Source organism: Lepus europaeus, chromosome 13 (assembly GCF_033115175.1).
Source record: "Lepus europaeus isolate LE1 chromosome 13, mLepTim1.pri, whole genome shotgun sequence".
Taxonomy (NCBI): Eukaryota; Metazoa; Chordata; class Mammalia; order Lagomorpha; family Leporidae; genus Lepus; species Lepus europaeus.
Window position 1 is genome coordinate 52,449,015 of NC_084839.1, and position 23,789 is coordinate 52,472,803.

General features: G+C 44.8%; 1 protein-coding gene across 6 annotated transcripts in view; it reads left to right on the plus strand.

The window, feature by feature from the left end:
* Nucleotides 1-18,418: 18,418 nt before the first annotated feature.
* Nucleotides 18,419-23,789, plus strand: part of CCDC85A (coiled-coil domain containing 85A) — a 221,365-nt gene continuing 215,994 nt past the window's right edge. For all 6 annotated transcript variants that reach the window (XM_062208671.1, XM_062208672.1, XM_062208673.1 and 3 more), the window contains exon 1: nucleotides 18,419-18,679. In XM_062208671.1, coding sequence (XP_062064655.1) covers nucleotides 18,419-18,679 — 261 coding nt within the window. The remainder of the gene's footprint in view (nucleotides 18,680-23,789) is intronic.

Sequence of the window (23,789 nt, forward strand, 5' to 3'; positions counted from 1 at the left end):
CTTTATGATAAATCTGTATCCATCTGTCCACCCCATGTGTGTGTGTGCTTCTGTGTCTTGGGAAAACCCACCCTAATACACTAGAGACACCAACTGAGCAAGGGTTGCCTTTTGCTAATTCACACTCAATTTCCCTGTGAACTAACTGAGTAACTGCCAGCGACTGGGAAGTTGAGTGTCAAGAAGTGGGCAAGGGGACAATGAATATATCTTAAAAATCATGTCCCCTGCCACTCCCATATAGCTTAGCATTCAGCTGTGGTTTACAATTCCTCTCAGCGTGAGTCAAATAATATGAGTGATTCTTGCAACTCCAGGGGGACAGAAGTAGTTAAAGCCTTTAGTTCCTTGCTAGATTAGTGGTGAATCCTTAGAATTCCTTTGCTGGTTGTTTCATGTTCCTTTCATTGTTTTGGTACAAAGAAGTATGACTGATATTTATTATCATTCTCATTTTAAGGGTGTGAAACAGCTGTAGAGGAGAAACTTGCATGTCCATTGGGCAGGTGGTGACTACAGGTCAGATCTCTTCATTAGTTAAGCTATTGTCCAGAGTCCTGGGTTTTTTCCCACCCTCTACCATTACCTACTGGCCTTACAAAATATTTAAAACATTATAGCACTCTTTGTAAATATCTGATTTCTAAGAAAAAAATAAAATTGTTTTCCCAGGAGCCTACATTTCTTAAAGAACAGACACTGGAGAGCTAGATTTGTGCAGATTTTAATTTCTTTAAAATTCTTTTAATGGGATTATAACTATATATTTTAATCTAGATGTTACTCTCAATGTCCAAAGTCTTCTCTGCTAGTTGCTTTTAAGGTAAGAATCCACACATATACAAATGTGCACATATAAATACTGGAATGCACTGAATAGTCACATTTTAGTCAATGACAAACCACATGTGTGAAGATAGTCTATGTATACAGTAAGCTTTACTACCTAGGTTTGTGGTTTACCACCTATGATGTTTGTACAGTGATGATAGCATCTGATGATTCATTTCTCAGTATAGTTTTCAGGATGTGTCCTGGCCATTAAGACATGCATGATTGTGTGTGTATATGTATTTATACACATATGAGGATATAATGAATATATACCAACTTGTTCAACAACTTTCTAAAAAAAAAAAAAAACTTGATATGGACATACCCAGGGCAGTGCCGTATCAAAGAAATCCCTGCAATCGAGGCTAAATGTGAGATCATGCTTTCAGACCTGGTATCTTGCTCCCAAAATAAGAATTATTGCTGGTCTCATCCACAGTGGGTGGTCAAAGAGTAGCAGTGAGAGTGCGCATGCAACATAGGGTTCTTTGTGCCCTCAGGAGAACATGGGAGCCAATGAATCAGAGAATCACTTTGTTTTGTTTTGTTTTGTTTTCAGCTGCTACCCAAATTAGTTTCATGACTTCTTGCACTTTTATGTAACCTTCCCTCTGGGGCATTTGATGTAGATTAAGCAACACTGACATACTTCCAACTCTGAAAATGCCACTTCTGAGGAATGTCAATTATATTTATGAGCATTGATAACAGATCCCTAAGCCATTTTCTGAAGTTTTATGATCTTCTTATTTGCATATCATCCTAGGAGGTTGGCTAAAATTATAGGCAAAGAATGTTTAGGAGGAAACGGTGGAAACAGATCTCAGCTGAATCTCCGAAATTACCATTGCTTGACCTCTCATTGCTTGCAAAAATCAAATTCAAGTTTATCAAGCAGATACTGACCCACCCACTCCACTGAAAGTTCGATCAGAGCCAAAAGAAGCAAAAGAAGCCAAAAGAAACAGCAAACAGTTCGCTGTCTGCCTGTCTGCAAGCAGGAATGGTGGTCTTCTGCCTCTGTACTTGGACTAGACCTGGAACTTATGCCATGACTTTTCTGATTCTTGGGCCCTTTCAGACTTAGACTAGAACTTATGCTATTGACTCCACTGGGTTTCAGGCCTTCAGAGTCAGATTAGAACTACATCCTTGCCTCTTCTACATCTCCAGCTTGCTGACTACATTTCTTAGGTCTCCTCAGCCTCTGTAACTGCACGAATCAGTTCCTTATGATAAATCTGTATCCATCTGTCCACCCCATGTGTGTGTGTGTGCTTCTGTGTCTTGGGAGAACCCACCCTAATACACTAGAGACACCAACTGAGCAAGGGTTGCCTTTTGCTAATTCACACAAAGTTCCCCTAAGGGACTCACTGGATTTACGGGCAGTGACTGCTTACAAAAATCCAATTCAAGTTCATCAAGCAGATACTGACCCCTCCACTGCACTGAAGGGCTGCATCTATGAGGATGAGAAAGAAGTACAGAACACTGCTCGGCCCCAGTGAGCTTATACTGTCCTTGGGAAGACAAAACATTCAGGACTGAAAGAGAGGCAAGACTTGTTTCTCTGGTCACACTATCCTGGGATAAGTTCATGATGAAATTTCCTCTAAGCTAAGTAATTTCATACATTCCAAGGGATTTCCTTCCTCTAGTTCACCAACCTTGTATTTGCCATTGGTTCAGCACCGAGCCCTTGTCACGAGGTAACTTCCCATTCAGTAGTTCTGGGGTGGGGACAGAGGTTCTGTAGTTCTAACATGGTCTTTGGTAAAGTTGGTATTGGTGGTCCATGACCACATGATGAATATTAAAAACAAAGAGTGAAGTTCATATCTCAGGTACTCTACTGCTTTCCTATGCTTTATTTTGATGCCACCTCTGTGTATCTGGGTCCCCTACTCTCTACTACTAGCACTTCCAGCTTTATTTTGAATTTAATGTTTAGAGAACATTTAAACCTGGTGCTGCTTAAGTGTTCATTTGACAATACCAGGTTGTCTAACTTCTGAGAGAATTACAAGTCTCTTATAATCTCCCAAAGGGTGCATAACAAGAAACTTAGAACAAGTTTTATAGAAAGCAGAGTTCCCTAGTTGCCCTAAACATTCTCTCAAAGACTGGTGGCATTGGACTCTCCTTTTTCTTGGGAGTCTTAGCTCATGGTGTATTGGTGATAACAATAGCTCTAAAATCATATCCATAGCTTCTGGTGGGTAGACAGGAAGTACAAATGTAAATAGAAGTCATAGACTACTCTCAAGCATCCCACAACCCAGAAATGAGTGTGTGAATTGGGCTGTTGTCATGACTCTCATTGTAAAGCAAACAAAGAAATATTGTGTGAGGGAGGCAGACGAGCTCCCACATGCTGGCTGACTGCATCAGAAGCAGCCTTTACAAGCATCTTTTCAGGGTGTCACTTCTGACCCACGGAATCAGAGAGTTCCTGGAAGGAATTCGTATTCTTATGAAGCACAGCATGGCTAGGGGCTCCCTGTGCTCTGCTGTGCTGTGTTGAGCAGCAAATATTGAAACACCTGCAATTCATTTACTCAATAAAAGAGTTAAGGGAGGGACTACTACAGGGAAAGCTTAACACAAACAACTCTTATTTCTTTTACAGCTTAAAGTGGAAACTAAACCAAATAGAAAATAATTGCAAATGATGTGTTCTGAGGGAACAAATGAGCTGGTAAACTCAAGACAAAGGATGAGGCGCTCCAGGTGAGTTGGTCAGCGGCGATATCTCTAGTGCAGGGCCATGAAAGCTGAGACTTGGAGGGGCAGGAATTACCCAGCAGCAGAGAGGTTCTTGGGCAGAGAGTATCACATGTGAACAGCCCTGTGGGAAGCAGTGTGTTTGGGGACCTTCTGCAGAGGCTGCCAGGCAAACAGAAGGAACAAGGTCCAACTCCCAACCTTGCAAATTATCCTGAAATTAGGACTCCTTTCCCACGTGGCAAAAGCATCAGGGCTTCATCACCTTTGGAGCCTGTTCACATTCTTGTAGCATCTACTGAATGTAGCACTCTTTGAAGACCTCTGTGGAAGGCCGGGGCCTGACAGCCACCATTCCTGCCTCTTCTGGTGAAAGCAGTCATCAGGCTACTCCATCTTACCCGCACGGGTCTGGCCTGAGCCTCAGACTCATCTTCTGTAACACAGGATACTAACGACTGTCGCAGATGATTCAATAACATGATGTTCCTCATCCCCGAGGCCTCCTGTCCAGTTGCAGTGTGACTATGGCACCTTGGAAGGTTCTGTTCTGAAAGGCAATGAGTTTCATCTGTCATTGATAACTTTTGATTACACTGGTGGCATCAGATGCAAACATCCCAGGTGATACTGTTGGTTCTGGGGCCTGCACTATTTGAGAAATGTCAAGGGCAGATTCCCCCAATCTGCCCAAGAGCAGACTTTTAAATTCAATCGCATTCCATCAGGGTAGCTGGTTTCTGTGTTAGGAGGAAAACAATTTCACTGAGCAAATGTGTGAAGAGGTCTTTTCTCTTGAGAGTCTCTTGCTATTTCAGGCATCTCAGCAAAGGGACTGAAAACTTCCAGATCCCGAAGGGATGGATTTGCACTGGGACAGGAAGGAGTTGGCCAGTTTTGCAGGGAGTTTGCCTTATAGGTCAGACTTGATAGGAAGTGGCCGCTTTTAGCACTTTCTTCTTTTTCTCTACTTGGAGGATTATGGCTTCTCAAAAACAAAGCAAAACATAGAGCACTTCAGGTGACCAGCGCATCCATGCATTATAATAGATGCTTGAGTCCTGTGCAATCTGTAGTTTTCCTATATGGAGATCTCTTCAGGGAGTGGCCTGCCCTCTATGCTTTTCCTGAGCACAAGCCCAAATATAGGCACCCTAGGGACTGAGTATCAGCTCCATCTGAACAAGCTTCGCTGTGCTCCCACCACGAACCCTCTATCTGCCTGGGTGGCAGAAGGAGGGCTCACTGATGAATGTGACAAATTCCCTGCACTCCACAAAGAAAAAAAATCAATAGGTACCCACAAGAAAGACTGTGATAACTACAGTAGGGATACAAAAAAAAAATGTAGTGCTTTGTTATAAATGGTGCTGTATTAGTTTCCTATTGTGACCACAAACTTAACAGCTTAAAAACAACAAAAATTTGTTTTCTTACAGGAGGTCAGAAATCCAAAATAAGCTTCATGGGGCTAAAATAAAGGTGCTGGCAGAGCTGTGTTCCTCCAGAGGCATTAAAAGAGGTTCAATCTTCGACTCTTTTGGTTTCTAGTGACTGTTGGTCTTCCTTGTTTTGTGGCCCTGTCACTCCAACCTCCGTCACATTGCCATCTCTTTTGTGCCTGTGAAATCTCTCTCAGCCTCCCTCTGACAAGGACACTTCCAATTTCATTTTGAACTCACTTGGTTAAGCTAGGATAATTTTCCCATTTTAAGATCTTTAAAGGGATCATGTCTAGAATGTCTGTTTTTCTGCCATATAAGGAAATATTCATGGGTTCCAAGCGTTAGCTCATGGTGGGTATCATTTAAGTAGAGGTCATTATGAAGCTCAGTGCAGGTGCGTTATTGTAGCCGTTAGTCACATGCGACCATTTGACACTTGAAATATAGTGTGTCTGAATTGTGATAGGCTCCATGTGTAAAATACCCACTAGATCTTGAAGACTGAATACAAACTGTAAACTACCTTATAATTGTTATGTTGATTAAATATTGAAGTGATAACATTTTGGATATATTTGGTTAAATACAATATATTATTAAATTAGTATCACTTTTTAAACTTTTTAAATGTAACTACCAGAAATTTTATATGTGGCTTGCATTTGCGGTTTGTATGATGTTTCTATTGAACATTAATAGCACATGGTGAGCTTTTTGAGACCCCAATGCCCAGACAGCACTTATTCAATTAGAGATTTCCAGGAAGGGGGCCAGGCACAGCATGTTTTAGCCTCCCCAGATATTTCAACAAGAGGTAAAGTTGAGAATCCATCAAGTGGAGACCTGGAAGAGGTGCCATAGAAGGGAGTTAGGCAGGGGAGTTGCACCTGCTAATGACTGTATTACTAATGCTGCACATTGCTAATGCTGTACATTCATGCGTTCTTAAGCACAAATCTATCATCTCTGGGAAGGTAGTTTCAGTCTGCATGCCTCTATATTGCTAAGGATGGCTGAGTCTGGGGTCCTGATGAAGGGACAGTAACTACCCCAGGTTGAACTTTCCTCCCAGTGAAGTGTGAAAGTACAGAAGGTTGAGTGGACAGACAGTTGCCTTTTGAGACCTCATAAGAAAAAGAGTACACCATCACTTGCACCCCATTTCCATTAGTAAAGGAACTTTCATGGCCAAACCCAGTACCACTGGAGATGGGTGGAGATAAACTGCTCCCTCAAGTGGAAGGCACTATAGGGGCTGGCGCTGTGGCATAGTGAGTAAAGCTACTGCTTGCAGTGCTGGCTTCCCATATGGACATCGATTCAGTCCTGGCTGCTCCATTTCCATTCCAGCTTTCTGTTATGGCCTAGGAAAGCAGTGGAAGATGGCTTAAGTCCTTGGGCACCTTTACCCATGTGGAAGACCAGGAAGAAACTCTGGCTCCTGGCTTCAGATCAGCGCAGCTCCTGCCATTGCAGCCATCTGGGGAGCAAACCAACAGATGGAAGACTTTCTCTCTCTCTCTCTCTCTCTCTCTCTCTGCCTCTGCCTCTCTGTAACTCTGCCTTCCAAATTAATGAAATAACTTTAAAGAGGTACTATAAAAATTATGAGAAATCATTCGGTCTAGGAGGTGAGACAGCTAGACTTGACTTTTTTAAGGTTGTTCACTTGTGCAGTAGTATAGGGAGCAGATTTAATGCTGGGCTCAGAAACACCAGTGAGAAGGATCAGGAGAGACTTAGAATTTGGGATGGGAAATAGTGAATGAAATGAAGTTGAATCAAACCATCATATTAAACAAACCATCAAAACTTAGGGCCATTTATAGCTGCTTTGCAAATATCTCTAACTTTCATAAATCCAGGTTTGCATAAAGAACTCTAAGTTGTTTACCCAAAGTACATTTTCATTTCTTTTTTTTTTTTGGTGGCAATTTTTAAAAAATTTGTAAATTTTTAATTTTTGTTGTTTTCCTCCAGAAACCTTTATTTAAAGAATACAAATTTCATCATTACAACTTTAAGAACATGGTAATTCTTCCCACCATACCTGCCCTCTCACCCACTCTCCCACCCTCTTCCTCTTTCCTCTCCTATTCTTATTTTTTATTAAGATCTATTTTCAATAAACTTTATACATATATGATTAATTCTATACTAAATAAAGAGGTCAACAAATAGTATGAAAAAAAAAAAACTCTTCCTCAACAGTTGAGACAAGGACTCTTCAAGGTCATTGCTTCTCAAAGTATCAGTTTCATTTCTATAGATTGCCTTTTAGGTGCTCTATTAGTTATCACAGGTCAGGGAGAACATATGGTATCTGTCCTTTTGGACTGGCTTATTTCATTAAGTATGATATTTTCCAGTTTCATACGTTTTTGTTACAAATGACTGGATTTCATTTTTCTTTACTGCTGTATAATATTCCAAGGTGTAGATATTCTATAATTTCTTTATCCAGTCTTCAGTTGATGGGCATTAGGGTTGACCCATACCTAAGCTATTGTGAATTGAGCTGCAATAAACATGGGGGTACAGATAACTCTTTCATATACTGATTTCATTTCCCTTGGAATAATTCCCAGGAGTGGGATGGCTGGATCATATGGCAGGTCTATATTCAGATTTCTGAGGTTTCTCCATATTGTCTTCCATAGTGTCTTTACTAATTTATACTCCCACCAATAGTGGATTATGGTACCTTTTCCCCCATATTCTCACCAGCATTTATTGTTTGTTGATTTCTGTGTGAAAGCCATTCTAACAGGGTTGAGGTGAAACTTCATTGTGTTTTTTTTATTTTTTATTTTTTGACAGGCAGAGTGGACAGTGAGAGAGAGACAGAGAGAAAGGTCTTCCTTTTTGCCGTTGATTCACCCTCCAATGGCCGCCGCGGTAGCGCGCTGCGGCCGGCGCACTGCGCCGATCCGATGGCAGGAGCCAGGTGCTTCTCCTGGTCTCCCATGGGGTGCAGGGCCCAAGGACTTGGGCCATCCTCCACTGTACTCCCTGGCCACAGCAGAGAGCTGGCCTGGAAGAGGGGCAACCGGGACAGGATCGGTGCCCTGACCGGGACTAGAACCCGGTGTGCTGGCGCCGCAAGGCGGAGGATTAGCCTAGTGAGCCGCGGCACCGGCCTTCATTGTGGTTTTGATTTGCATTTCCCTAACAGCTAGTGATCCTGAGCATTTTTTCATGTGTCTGTTGGCTATTTGGGTTTTCTCTTTTGAAAATGCCTGTTTAAGTCCTTTGCCCATTTCTTCACTGGGTTGTTTGTTTTGTGGTTGTTGAGTTTCTTGATCTCTTTATATATGCTTGTTATTAATCCTTTATCAGCTGCAAAGTTTGCAAATAATTTCTCCCATTATATAGGTTGCCTTATCACTTTGCTGAGTGTTTCTTTTGCAGTGCAAAATTGTGTCAATTTTATGTAATCCCATTTGTCAATTTTGGCTTTGATTGCCTGTGCCTCTGGGGTCTTTTCCAAGAATCATTTGCTTAAGCCAATGTCTTGCAGGTTTTCCTCAATGTTCTCTAATAATTTGATGGTATTGGGTTGTAGATTTATGTCTTCAATCCATTTTGAGTGGATTTTTGGATTATAACTGCCCTGTAGTATGTCTTGAAATCTGGTATTGTGATGTCTCTGGCTTTGTTTTTGTTGTATAAAATTGCCTTAGCTATTCAGGGTCTCCTGTGTTTCCATATGAATTTCAACATGTATATTTTTTTCCTATATCTGAGAAGAATGTCCTAGGTATGTTGATTGGTATTGCATTGAATCTGTAAATTGCTTTCAGTATTATGGACAGACAAATAACCAAGACAGAAATTGAATCAGTAATAAAGACCCTCACAACAAAGAAAACCCCAGGATTGGATGGATTCACTGCTGAATACTACCAGGCATTTAAAGAAGAACTAACTCTAATTCTTTTCAAACTATTCAAAACAATTGAAAGAGAGGGAATCCTCCCAAATTCTTCCTATGCAGCCAGCATCACCTTAATTCCTAAACCTGAAAAAGATACAGCAGAAAGAGAACTACAGACCAATTTCCCTGATGAACATAGATGTAAAAATCCTCAACAAAATACTAGCCAATTGAATCCAACAACACATCAGAAAGATCATAACCAGTTTATTTAAAAGACTTGTTAAGGGACTTAAAGGGAGACTTAGACACCAATACAATAGTACTGGGGGACTTCAATACTCCACTCTCAGAGATAGATCATCAGGACAGAAGATCAACAAGGAGACAGAAAATTTAAATGACACTATAGCCCAAATGGACCTAACAGATATCTACAGAACTTTTTATCCTACACAGAAAGCATTTACATTCTTCTCAGCAGTACATGGAACCTTCTCTAGGATTGACCACATACTAGGCCATAAAGCAAGTCTCAGCAAATTCAAAAGAATTAGAATCATACCATGCAGCTTCTCAGACCACAAAGGAATGAAGTTGGAAATTAGCAACTCAGGAATCACTAGAGCATATGCAAACACATGGAGACTGAACAACATGCTCCTGAATGAACAATGGGTCATAGAAGAAATTAAAAGAGAAATCAAAAATTTTCTGGAAGTAAATGAGGATAAAAGCACAACATACCAAAACCTATGGGATACAGCAAAAGCAGTGTTAAAAGAAAAGTTTATATCAATAGGTGCCTACATCAAGAAATTGGAAAGGCACCAAATAGATGAGCTTTAAGTTCATCTCAAGGATCTAGAAAATCGGCAGCAAACCAGACCCAAAGCAAGTAGGAGAAGAGAAATAATTAAAATCAGAGAAGAAATAAACAGGATTGAATAAAAAAAATTACAAAAAATCAGCCAAATGAGGAGCTGGTTTTTTAAAAAATAAACAAAATTGACACCCCATTGGCCCAACTAACTAAAAAAAGAAGAGAAAAGACCCAAATCAATAAAATCAGAGATGAAAAAGGAAATGGAACAACAGACACCACAGAAATAAAAAGAATCATCAGAAATTACTACAAGGACTTGTATGCCAGCAAACAGGGAAATCTATCAGAAATGGATAGATTCCTGGACACATACATCCTACCTAAATTGAACCAGGAAGACATAGAAAACCTAAACAGACCCATAACTGAGTCAGAAATTGAAACAGTAATAAAGGCCCTCCCAACAAAGAAAAGCCCAGGACCAGATGGATTCACTGCTGAATTCTACCAGACATTTAAAGAAGATGTAACTCCAATTCTTCTCAAACTATTCAGAACAATCGAAAAAGAGGGAATCCTCCCAAATTCTTTCTATGAAGTCAGCATCACCTTAATTCCTAAGCCAGAAAAAGATGCAGCATTGAAAGAAAATTACAGACCAATATCCCTGATGAACATAGATGCAAAAATCCTCAATAAAATTCTGGCCAATAGAATGCAACATCACATCAGAAAGATCATCCACCCAGACCAAGTGGGATTTATCCCTGGTATGCAGGGATGGTTCAATGTTTGCAAAACAATCAACATGATACACCACATTAACAGACTGCAGAAGAAAAGCCATATGATTATCTCAATAGATGCAGAGAAAGCATTTGATAAAATACAACACCCTTTCATGATGAAAACCCTAAGCAAACTGGGTATGGAAGGAACATTCCTCAATACAATCAAAGCAATTTATGAAAAACCCATGGCCAGTATCCTATTGAATGGGGAAAAGTTGGAAGCATTTCCACTGAGATCTGGTACCAGACAGGGATGCCCACTCTCACCATTGCTATTCAATATAGTTCTGGAAGTTTTAGCCAGAGCTATTAGGCAAGAAAAAGAAATTAAAGGGATACAAATTGGGAAGGAAGAACTCAAACTATCCCTCTTTGGAGATGATATGATTCTTTATTTAGGGGACCCAAAGAACTCTACTAAGAGACTATTGGAACTCATAGAAGAGTTTGGCAAAGTAGCAGGATATAAAATCAATGCAAAAGAAATCAACAGCCTTTGTGTACACAGGCGATGCCTCGGCTGAGGAAGAACTTCTAAGATCAATCCCATTCACAATAGCTACAAAAACAATCAAATACCTTGGAATAAACTTAACCAATGACATTAAAGATCTCTATGATGAAAACTACAAAACCTTAAAGAAAGAAGTAGAAGAGGATACCAAAAAATGGAAAAATCTTCCATGCTCATGGATTGGAAGAATCAATATCATCAAAATGTCCATTCTCCCAAAAGCAATTTACAGATTCAGTGCAATACCAATCAAGATACCAAAGGCATTCTTCTCAGATCTGGAAAAAATGATGCTGAAATTCATATGGAGACACAGGAGACCTCGAATAGCTAAAGCAATCTTGTACAATAAAAACAAAACCGGAGGCATCACAATACCAGATTTCAGGACATACTACAGGGCAGTAGTTATCAAAACAGCATGGTACTGGTACAGAAACAGATGGATAGACCAATGGAACAGAATAGAAACACCAGAAATCAATCCAAACATCTATAGCCAACTTATATTTGATCAAGGTTCCAAAACTAATCCCTGGAGTAAGGACAGTCTGTTTAATAAATGGTGCTGGGAAACCTGGATTTCCATGTGCAGAAACATGAAGCAAGATCCCTACCTTTCACCTTACACAAAAATTCACTCAACATGGATTAAAGATCTAAATCTATGACCTGAAACCATCAAATTATTAGAGAGCATTGGAGAAACCCTGCAAGATATAGGTACTGGCAATGACTTCTTGGAAAATACCCCAGAAGCACAGGCAGTCAAAGCCAAAATTAACATTTGGGATTGCATCAAATTGAGAAGTTTCTGTACTTCAAAAGAAACAGTCAGGAAAGTGAATAGGCAACCGACAGAATGGGAAAAAATATTTGCAAACTATACTACAGATAAAGGGTTGATAACCAGAATCTACAAAGAAATCAAGAAACTCCACAACATCAAAACAAACAACTCACTTAAGAGATGGGCCAAGGACCTCAATAGACATTTTTCCAAAGAGGAAATCCACATGGCCAACAGACACATGAAAAAATGTTCAAGATCACTAGCCATCAGGGAAATGCAAATCAAAACCACAATGAGGTTTCACCTCACCCCGGTGAGAATGGCGCACATTCAGAAATCTGCCAACAATAGATGCTGGAGAGGATGTGGGGGAAAAGGGACACTAACCCACTGTTGGTAGGAATGCAAACTGGTTAAGCCACTATGGAAGTCAGTCTGGAGATTCCTCAGAAACCTGAATATAACCCTACCATACAACCCAGCCATCCCACTCCTTGGAATTTACCCAAAGGAAATTAAATTGGCAAATAAAAAAAGCTGTCTGCACATGAATGTTTATTGCAGCTCAATTCACTACAGCTAAGACCTGGAACCAACCCAAATGCCCATCAACAGTAGACTGGATAAAGAAATTATGGGACATGTACTCTATAGAATACTATACAGCAGTAAAAAAATTAAAACTGGTCATTTGCAACAAAATGGAGGAATTTGGAAAACATCATGCTGAGTGAATTAAGCCAGTCCCAAAAACACAAATATCATTTGTTTTCCTTGATCGGAGACAACTAACTGAGCACCAAAGTGGAAACCTGTTGAAGTGAAATGGGCACTATGAGAAACAGTGACTTGATCAGCTCTTGTCCTGACTGTTGATGTACAATGTAAATCTTTATCCATTTTAGTATTCTTTTTGTTCTAGTACTATTGGTTGAACTCTGTAATTAACACACAATTATTCTTAGGTGTTTAAATTTAACTGAAAAGAGATCCCTGTTAAATTTAAGAGTGGGAAAAAGAGAGGGAGGAGATTATAATTTGGGGCATGCTCAATCGGACTTGCCCCAAATGGTGGAGTTAGAAATGTGCCAGGGGATTCCAATACAATCTCATCAAGGTGGCATGTACCAATGCCATCTCACTAGTCCAGGTGGTCATCTTCAGTTCACAATTGATCACACTGATAGGTCTAAGAGTCAAAGGGATCACACAAACAAGACTAGTGTCTGCTAATACTAACTGATAGAACCAAAAAGGGAGAGAATGATCCAACATGGGAAGTGGAATACACAGCACACTCATAGAATGGCAGATGTCCTAAATAACACTCTGGTCTCAGAATCAGCCCTTAAGGCATTTGGATCTGGCTCAAGAGCCCATGAGAGTATTTTAGGCATGGAAAGCCAAGACACTCTGAAAAAAAAAAAAAAAAAGAAGAAGAAGAAGAAGAAGAAGAAGACCTAAATCAAAGATCTCTGCAAGTGAGATCCCAGTGGGAAGAACAGGGCCATTGAAGAAGGAGGTACCTTTCTCTGAAGGGAGGAGAGAACTTCCACTTTGACTATGACCCTGTTGGAATAAGATCAAAGTCGGCAAACCCTAACGGCTTCCATAACCTTGGCAACTCATGACTAGAGCCTAGGGAGATTACTGACACCATAAACAAGAGTTTCAAATTGTTTAATCAACAACAGGCGTCACTGTGTACTTACATCTCATGTGGGATCTGTCCTTAATGTGTTGTCCAATGTGAAGTAATGCTATAACTAGTACTGAAACAGTATTTTTACACCTTGTGTTTCTGTGTGGGTGCAAACTGATGAAACCCTTACTTAGTATATACTGAATCGATCTTCTGTATATAAAGATAATTGAAAATGAAAAAAAAAAACCACTTGGTTTTAAATTGGAAATTGCATAGAAAATTAATCAATTCTTAAAAAAATATCATGTAGGATCGCTGTCCTTAATGTGCTGTACATTGTGATTTAATGCTATAACTAGTACTCAAACAGTATTTTTCACTTGGTGTTGCTATCTGAGGACAAACTGTTGAAATCTTTACTTAATATATACTAAACTGATATTCTGTATATAAAGAGAATTGAAAATGAATCTTGATGTGAACGGAAGGGGAGAGGGAGTAGAAAAGGGGAGGGTTGCAGGTGGGAGGGAAGTTATGGGGGGGGGGGAGCCATTGTAATCCATAAGCTGTTCTTTGGACATTTATATTCATTAAATAAAAGTTTTTTAAAAAAAGAAAGAAAGATCATCCACCCAGACCAAGTGGGATTTATCCCTGGTATGCAGAGATGGTTTAATATTAACAAGTAAATCAATGTGATACATCACATTAACATATTGAATAACAGAAACCACATGATTATTTCAATAGATGCAGAGAAAGCATTTGATAAAATTCAACACCCTTTCATGATGAAAACTCTAAGCAAATTGGGTATAGAAGGAACATTCCTCAACACAATCAAGGCAATTTATGACAAATCCATGGCCAGTGTACTATTGAATGGGGAAAAGTTGGAAGCATATCCACTGAGATCTGGTACCAGACAGGGATGCCCACTCTCACCATTGCTATTCAATATAGTACTGGAAGTTTTAGCCAGAGCCATTAGGGAAAAAGAGAAAAAACAAATCAAAGGGATACAAATAGAGAGGTAGGAAGTCAAACTATCCCTATTTGCAGATGACATGATTCTATATATAAGGGATCCAAGAACTCCACTAAGAGAGTATTGGAACTCATAGAAGAGTTTGGTAAAGTGGCAGGATATAAAATCAATGCATGGAATTCAACAGCCTTTGTATACACAGACATTTCCACAGCTGAGAAAGAGCTTCTAAGATCAATCTCATTCACAATAGCTACAAAAAAAAACCCACCCAAGTACCTTGGAATAAATTTAACCAAGGCCCTCAAAGATCTCTGTGATGAGAATTACAAAACATTAAAGAAATTGAAGAAGAAACAAAAAAGTGGAAAAATCTTCCTAGTTCATGGATTGGAAGAATCAATATCATCAAAATGTCAATAGATCTTCATCTTAGAAAATCTCTGATTTTACTTGTGACATTAATATGCCCAAATTAAAAAGAAAAATGTATAGCTTCCCTTTCAGCTTGGGGTGATCATATGGCAGGCTTTTGCTGGTAGGAAAGCAATGAGATTCACTAGGTCCTGTTACCAAGATAAGTGCTTAAAGTGGTATGTGTCATTTTGCTATTTGCTCCTGCCTTGATCTTGCTCTAGTTAGAAATCATTGGTTGGAACTCCAACAGCCTTCTTGTGGACATGAGACAACTCGGCCTAAAATGCGTAGAGAGATGGAACCATAAATCTTTGATGACAACAAAAAAATGTCACACTCTTCAACTGCCTGTATTTTGAATACTAGTTATGTGAGAAAATTTTAAATGACTTTCTTGATTTTTTTCTGTTCTCAGCAGCCTCACAAAACTCATAGCTGATACCACAGCTGACCTTAACAACACAGAGCAGCATCATTCATTTGCTAAGTACCCTGAATCAGTGACCAAAATGAGAAACATTCAAACTTCCTCAGGGTGATTCAGCCCAAGAGTAAGCAGCTGCTAGTATATACATTCACAGAGAAGCTTTCTTTGGTTCCTTCTTCCTCATGCTCCCAACACAAATTCAGTCCTTCTCTCAGCTGTCTATCTGACATCTAGTATGTTCTTGGATATTTACTGGTCTGAGGCAGTTAGCCAGGATGGGGGCTGGCTGTGTCATTTTACATTAGAAGTCCTGGAGAACAAACCTATGGGAGGAAGGAACTCAGCAGAGGCCGTGGCTCCAATTCCAGACAAGCGGCTGCCCAGATATGGTATCAGCAACAACACGGTGACTCAGCAAAGCACTTCATGTACCTCACATCGTGAGCCTGTGAGGTTGGACAGACGATTTGTTCAAGGACGTGAACAAGCAACAGACCGGATTCGTATTTTCCCGACTTGTAATTTCCCTTCCTGTGCACAAACTGGCAGTAGGAACTGTGTTGAAGAGAGCGTACTGTGGGCAGGTGGGAAGAGGAAGTGTGAAAGAAACACGACATTAATCAGGCAAGGGAGACTTTATTCCAACAGCAGGGTGACTCAACCAGCTCTACTGCAATAAGGCAGAGAGAAACCCAATCAACACCATTGCAGTAAAAGGAGGGAAGGCTGTTAGGCGCTAAGGCGAGCTGTTGGAGCAGTGCTGCTGGACAGCGGGCTGCGGCATTGGTCCTGGGCAGAGGCACCTGTGTTTGCCACTTGCAACTTAACCACGTTAGGCTCCTATCCACCAAAGAAACTGGGAGTGGCACCACGTCATCTTTGATCTCTTTGATCGTGACATTGCACAGGGATGCCTCGTGGTCCTTGAGAAAGACCTGCTTTTTTTTTTTTTTTTTAAGGTTTATTTATGTTATTTGAAAGGAAAAGTTACAGGCAGAGAGGGAGAGAGAGAATCTTCCATCTGCTGGTTCTCTTCCCAAATGGCCACAATGACTGGAGCTGGGCCACATGGAAGCCACATGGATGCAGGCGCCCAAGCACTTGGGTCAGCTTCCGCTGCTTTCCCAGGCGCATTAGCCCGGAGCTGGATTTGAAGTGGAGCAGCCGGGACTTGAACCGGTGTCCACGTTGGATGCCAGTGTTGCAGATGGCCGCTCAAGCTGCTGTGCTGCAGCGCTGCCTGACCTTCCTGGCTTGTAAAGCCTACAGAAAGCTGAGAGCTTTATAACAAACTTTGCTGAAGTACGTACTCTAAGACAGGGCCGGCCAGGTGCCCAGAGTTATGAGGACGTCAGTCTAGAAGATCCATTTAAAGTTCAGTCAAGCTCAAGGGGATGGGAAGGGGTTCTGGGTCCGAGGGCAGCACTCCCACTTCCCTTTCTCTCCAGGAAGCCCAATCCCAGAGCCCCTGCGAGCACCCTCTAACAGGTGGCAGCTTTATCGGGTGACACACCCGGACCCACTGGTGGCGGGACTGTTAGAACCTCATTCTGCCAGAGAGCTGCCGCTTGACGCAGGTTCACTGAGGCCCACTGTGGCCCATGCCTGCAGTTTCCCGGCCCTGTCCCCATCGCTGACGTGACAAGCCCAGGGCGGGCCGAGGGATCCACTTCTTGAGGCAGAAAGCGTGCTTTCAGCTACACGTCCATTTTGCTCATCTTCAGGAGAGAGTGGCCGGAGGTAGCAGTCAGCGACTCCGAGTTCCTTCTTCCAGAAAACACCATCATGAAAAGATGACCCTGTGGAAACGTCCTTGGCGGGCATCTCGGCGTGCCTAGGGGGCCCTGCTTTTACTCCGATGGGAGGTTAACTGGACTGACCTGAAAACCCAGGGCTTGGGGAGCAGGAGATGAAGGCATTCTATTTTCCCCTGAAGGCGCTGATGCTTTCTAATTAAATTTAAAGATTCCGTACCTTCCCCTGCAGCTCCTTCACAGAGCAGCGGATTTTTGGAAAAGACAAAGGCCTGGGGGTGGAGGTGGGTCTTCCCGATTGGGCAGTGGCCTGCAGCCTCCTTTCTCCTCTTCAGAGCGCTTCCTCAAACTCACAGCCCTCCCTGTCTTACCCCCTTCTGCCAAGTGCTCATTTCTCAGCTTCGGCTACCTCATCCGTCCTGATCCCCAAATACCAAGCCCCTCTCTTTCCGTTGCTGCTGTTCACCCTGTTTGCTGACAAACCCGGCGTGCAGAGGGCGGAGGATGGGGCTTCTTCGGCCACACGGTGGCGCGCGCGAGCCTCCCAAGGCCCGGCGGCCCCGGCGCCGCACCTTTCCCCGCTCTCGCAGCCCCGCCCGCGCCCGGGCGCCCAAGGAGCCGCGCCCCCAGCCCTCCCGGGCCGGACGGAGGCTGAGCGCGCCTCCGGGGTCCGGGCCGCGGGCGAGCTGCCGCCGCGCCTGGGCCGCGAGGGAGGCAGGTGCCGCCGGCTGCGGGCGACCCCGGCTCTTGGCTCCTCCTCCTGCCGGCCTCCCACCCTCCACCCTCCACCCTCCACCCGTCTTGGGCTCGGCTGTGCCAATCGAAGGCTTCCCGGAGCAGCCTCGGAGCGGCGGTGGGGGCAGCGGAGGCTGCAGGGGGAGCGCAGCCGGCCGGCCCTGCGCGGGGAGAAGCGGGGGGCCGCAGTGGGGCCCGGGGAGGACAGTGCGAGTGCGTGTGCGTGTGCATGAGAGAGTGTGTGTGAGCGCGAGAGCGAGCGTGGGGGGCGACCGTCTCGAATTAGGGCGGGCCATCGGGGCTGCAGCCCCCGGGGCGCCCCCACGCCTGTCTCCCGGGTTTGCCCGCGGCGGCTCGCGCTCCCTGGTGTCCTTCACCATGGACTTGCGCGCAGTTGGGACGGGCCTCGGCAGCACCGCGCGGGCAGCTGCCCGGCCCTGGGGCTGCGCGGGCGCGCCCACGGGGATGGCGCGGTAGGATGGGCGCCCAGCGCGACCCCCGCCGCCCCAACCCAGCGGCCCCCGGGCGGTGCCGCTGACTCCGCCGGAGCGCCCAGGGGTGGGCGGAGGCAGCCCCGCCGCGCCCGCGCCTTCGGGAGTCGCTCTGCCTCTTCAACCCACTCGCACCTGCCACCGCGCCGATACCATGTCGAAGGCGGCTGGCGGCGCGGCGGCGGCGGCGGAAAGTTGTCCGCCGGCTCCAGCCGGCTCGACCGCGCCCGCCGCCGTGGAGGACCTGTCCAAGGTGTCGGACGAGGAGCTGCTGCAGTGGAGCAAGGAGGAGCTGATCCGCAGCCTGCGGCGCGCCGAGGCGGAGAAGGTGAGCGCGATGCTGGACCACAGCAACCTCATCCGCGAGGTGAACCGCCGCCTGCAGCTGCACCTCGGCGAGATCCGCGGCCTCAAGGTGAGCGCGGGCGGGGCTGCCTTTCCCTGCTTCCATCAACAGGTGGTCCTCCCCCCTTCTCCCAGTCAGCACCCCGGGGGCCCCCGGCCCCAGTCCTTGGGAAACTTTTCCAAACTTTGGGGGCGTTTGCGCCCCTCCTTTTCCCCAAGCGGGGCGCACCGCCCCGGCGCCCGCTCTCTATGGGATCTCCGCGGCAGGAGGCGCTGGCACCTAGGGTGCTGGCAGGCAAGCAGAAACCCGAATTTCCCGGGAAACGCGCACAGTCAGCTCTTTGGGGAAACTGGGTTAGGAACGGCCCATGGGGACAAGGTGAGCGAGAGAGAGCGTGAGTCCCTGGCATTTTTCTTCCTTGAGGGTCGAGATACAGCTGCTCTGGCCCTACCAGCTCTCCTGCGGGGCAGAGGGGCTGGCGGGGGCCGGGGGAGAAGCCGGAGGCGCCACCCCCGCAGCCGGCCGGTGTCACCCGGTGCAGAGGAGCTTAGGCGCTGCCTTCCAGGGCTCTGGGAGCTGCTGTGCTTTCCTTCTCCTTGCGATGGCGTTACCCGGAGTTGTCTTCCTCCTTCTCCCCTCCCCAATTCGTCAGCAGCTTGATTTTCAATTTTCTGCAGCTCGTGGGGGTTGGGGGACAGGAGGCAAAGGGACTCAGTGTGGAAGGCGCGCTAGGTTTGGGAAAGGTACCCCAAGTGTGGCTCAGTGAGCCCTCCTCCCTCTGCTGTTAGGAAAGGGGGTACCCTCGAAGCCCACCAAAGTTTCTTTTCTCCGTGGAGAACCAGGGTGCCCGCGGCGTGCTGGCCTGGCTGCAGCAGGCCGGTGGCGGGGAACCGCCCTGCCGGCCTTGTGCACTGCAAACTTCCTCTGCTTCCAGCTTGAGCCGGTGTCTCCAGCTACTCCTTCCTCTCATTGTTCTGCCTTTGCTTATAGGAAGCCAGGCACAAATGAAGTCACCGGCAGGGACCTCAGGGAGCGAGTCCCCGCAGGCACACGCTGTTCTTGTCCCCTTTGCCTCCCCTCTCCTCTGGCAGGGGACACTGTTCTTGGACTGCCTCTGTGCTCCAGCGCTGGGACTCTGGGGCAGAGAAGAGTGGGAGGTGGGAAATGGCTGGGTCCAGGCTGGGTCAGGATGCCCCTCCCCCGAGGCCCCAACTCACTGTCACATGGTTCCTCCAGTAGGTGCAGGTAGGAAGAGCCACAGTCAGAAAAACCCCACTGCCAGCCCTCTCCTTTGGCTTAATTCATCGCTAATGGAGTATTTATTAAGTCCCAGGCTCTTTGGGGAATAGAGGCAGGTTAATGGAGTAGGAAGCTCATCTCAGAGACCTGAACCTGGAATCCTCATTTGCCAGGAAGGTGAGCCTGGGTATTGGGTGATTAATTTCTCAGGCCCTTGTTTTATTCACTAATGACCTGTGAATGATCAGCATTTCCTAGGGTGTCATGACCGGAAGTTACAGTAACGTAGAGGGAGGCTGAACACTGCACTTGACTGCACAGAATGGTAGTTTTCAGTTCAGTGGATGACACAGACGTGTGCAGCTGTGTGCCTTCAGGATGTAGGTTTCTTTGGCAAAGCTGAGTAATGGTGTTAGTTTGAAACCCTCCAATTTAATCTTTTTTGTGTGGTTTGAACCATAATGTGCTTGGAAGTTTTAAACTAGTTGATTTCCTGAAGATTCCACTGTGGAACACTGGCTTAATACTTCAGCGTTTTCTTTTGGTTGTGTGGATTTACTGTATGTGCGTGGGCTTATGTGTGCATTGTGGGGGGAGTGGCATGAATGGTGGCGTGCCTGGCCTTCCTGCTAGTAGCTTCATTTAGAGAAATAGCTATGAAGCCAGTTAAGGGCAATCAGACCCAAGTAGGAAAGTCTCCTTATGGTCTAGATTTATGATTTGGCATTATAAGAATCTCTAGTACAGAAATGATAGAGGGTGATTACTTGCTAACGTAGCATCTATTTTCCATTTCATGCCCTCCCTGGCCAGCTGCATGGGAGTTGACTCCAAGGCTTCCGGCCCACCTCTAGTGATGGTGTGGCTTTCAGGCTCTGCATTGGCATGCCTTAGACACAGCAGTTAAGATACCACTTGGGATTCCCACGTTCTGTAGCAGAGTGCTTGGGTTCAAGTCTTTGTTCCACTCTTGATTCAGGCTTCATGCTAATGCATACCCTGGGAAGCAGCAGGTGATGGCTCATATACTTGGATCTTTGCCACCCATATTGGAGACCTGGATTGAGTTCCTCACTCCTGGCCTTGGCCTGGCCCAGCCCTGGATGTTGTGGGCCTTTGGGGGAGTGAATCAGTAAATGGGCAATCTTGCTGCCTTTCAGATCACTCCATCTGTCTCTGCTGAGAGGTCAGCCTTCTCCCCTCTTTATGTCATTGTGACTCAGAACTTCCTTGGACACCATAGGGATCTATAAGTGAGGTTGACTGAATAAATGACAGGTACATTTACTTATGTGAACTTAGCTGGAAGAATGGGATCTTATTGTTTGGTCTCTGAGTGGTTAGGCACTCTCGACTGTAAATGCAGGGCAATTGAGGGCACCACACTTTTCTTTTTGATTCCCCCTTTTGCAAGTGGATTTAAAGTTGCATCTAAACATCTTTAAGGCTGCTAGGTTGTCTTGCAGCTGTTAACATGGGAAATGGACACATGGATTCTTTCATTTTCTTTCAAGGACTTGTGGCTGGGTCCCAACTCTGGCAGACTTGTTTGTGTTCAGACACTGGGGACACAGGGCCCTGTGGGAGCAGTGGGAAGATAAAGGTGGCTTGGGAAAACTGTTAACCTCTCTGTGCCTCAGTCTTCTTATCCCCTCAATGGGCATTTTATTATTACTTGAGGTTTTATGAGAGTTAAATGTTGCCTAGATGAAGAAACCTTGTGAAGTTAGATAGCTGTCTCAAGGTCACAGAGGTATAAAGTGTTCAAATCGGCTGCATTTCTTTTCTTACAGTGGATTGATTGATGCTCCTTGCTTACAATGAGTGGTTCTGTAAGGGGTGGAGAAAGGAGATCCAGGTAAGGGTCTGACGTCATCAGAAGTCTTATTCCTGAGAACCACATGTGCATTCCAGTGTATTCCAGCACTCCAGCTGCCTTGAGGACAAATCCTCCCCAGGCCCATTTAAAGGAACTGAATCTGTTGGTTCTCCACTGTATTAGTGTCCCTCCTTGCTTCTGATGCACCAAGCCCCTGCCCTGCAGTAAAGAGAAAGAACAAACCAGAACAATTTGTCTTTACTTGTAAATCCAGTCCTGTTGTCCTAAGCTTGAAATGTTGGGTGGTATGAGGTGGACTTAAACTTTTAAATGTCCCCTTTAGACTCGGATAATATCTGGTGGCCTGTGCCAATGTTAAAAAGACACCTAATGTTTTGAAAAAGAGACCCTAATTTTTTTTATTAGAAGATTTATTTATTTATTTGACAGACTTACACAAAGAAAGGGAAAGACAGAGAGAGAGAGATTAACAGAGAGAGAGAAAGAGAGAGAGAGATTCTCCATCTGTTAGTTCACTCCCCAAGTGGCTGCAATGGCCAGGAGTGAGCCAGGCCAAAGGGAGCCAAGAGCTTCATCTCTTGTGGGTGGCAGGGGCCAACCACTTGGGCCACCTTCCACTGCATTCCACAGGCCATTAGCAGGAGTGGGATTGAAAGTGGATTATCCAGGACTTGAACTAGCACCTATTATGGGATGCCGACCTCACAAGGCCATCCCTGAGACGCCAAATCTTAATGTGTCAGATTTGAATTGAAGAGGTTGGCTCCCAAACTGGTTGCTTCGCTGTTCATGAGAAGGTAATGGGAATACATGAAAATTGGAGAGTAAATATATTCCAAAGAAAACTAATAATAAGAGTGAGAAATTGTGTTAGAGAACATTGAATGAGACCAGAGCCTTCCCTGTGACTCCATCTGAAATCCCTGGGAGTCTGTTTCACTTCCATTAATTCCGGAAGGCCCATGGTGGCACCAGTCCTGTGTACTTTCTCATTCTTCAGAACTCAGGGATAGCCATGGGGTCGTTAAAGGGAAGTGTTTTTAGGTGGAAATTCACTTATTTAAAGAACATGACTTGAACATTCTACGAAATGCCAGGATTAAACTACATTTGAGTAATTTTGAAGCTCAGATTAATTTCCATAAGTGTTATTTACCCCCAAATATCTGTAGCCCTCCATGATCTCCAAAGCTTCAGTATCAAGTGATAACAGCTGTAGACTCCAGCATAGCAGGGGTTTGCTGAAAAGAGGAATAAGAAACCCTTTCTCAGTACTCATGTCTGTAGCCTGTGTTATTCATGGGTCCATGGCTTTAAAGGGTTGATCAGTCCGTAAACACACGCTTTGTGTCTACTATATGCAAGGCACAATGCCATGTATGTTGTGTATTACAAAGAAAGGAGCTAAGATATCCATATTAGAAAGGAGAAAAATAAAATTGGTACCCCTGAGAGGCCTAGCTAGTATGAGAGGCATGAAGCTGTGACTAGGAAAGTGACCTCGTCCATTCATTTGTGGGTGCTGCTCTCATGCTTGGGGAGACCTCTCAGCAGAATCTCTGTGCTGAAGGGTTACTTTCTTGTTCAAATATCAGGCGTATCGGGATTCACAGCTCAGCTGGTTTACAGAAGGGGAGCTAACGGGAGAAAGGCGGGAGAAAGGCAGGAGAAGGCCGTTCAGGCCTGGCCAGGGGAGGGGATCAGGGTTGACACATGGGGAAAAACGTGCACAGGGGGTTTCTGAAGCTACCTCTGATAGAGGAGATTCTGGAGTGGGCAGGGGAAGACAGAGGCTGGGGCAGACAAGGCGGGGAGGCGTGGTGCAAAGCTGTTGGCAAAGGTCAGGCCTGAAGGCAGAAAGAGCAGAGAGAGGCAAGAGGAGGTGGTGGGCACGAGAAACCAAGAGACAGAGGCGAGGGCAATGCCACGAATTAGGACTGGAGTAGAAATCTCATCCCCAGCCTCTTCCTCAGGCCTGAAAAATCCTCTCCCATCTTTGGCTTCATGACGGCCAGGAAGTGAACAGAGGGTGTGGTTGGCAGTTGTTTTATAGCTTACTTTCTTGTCAGTGTCTGGGAGAATGTTGGACTCAGTCTCAGT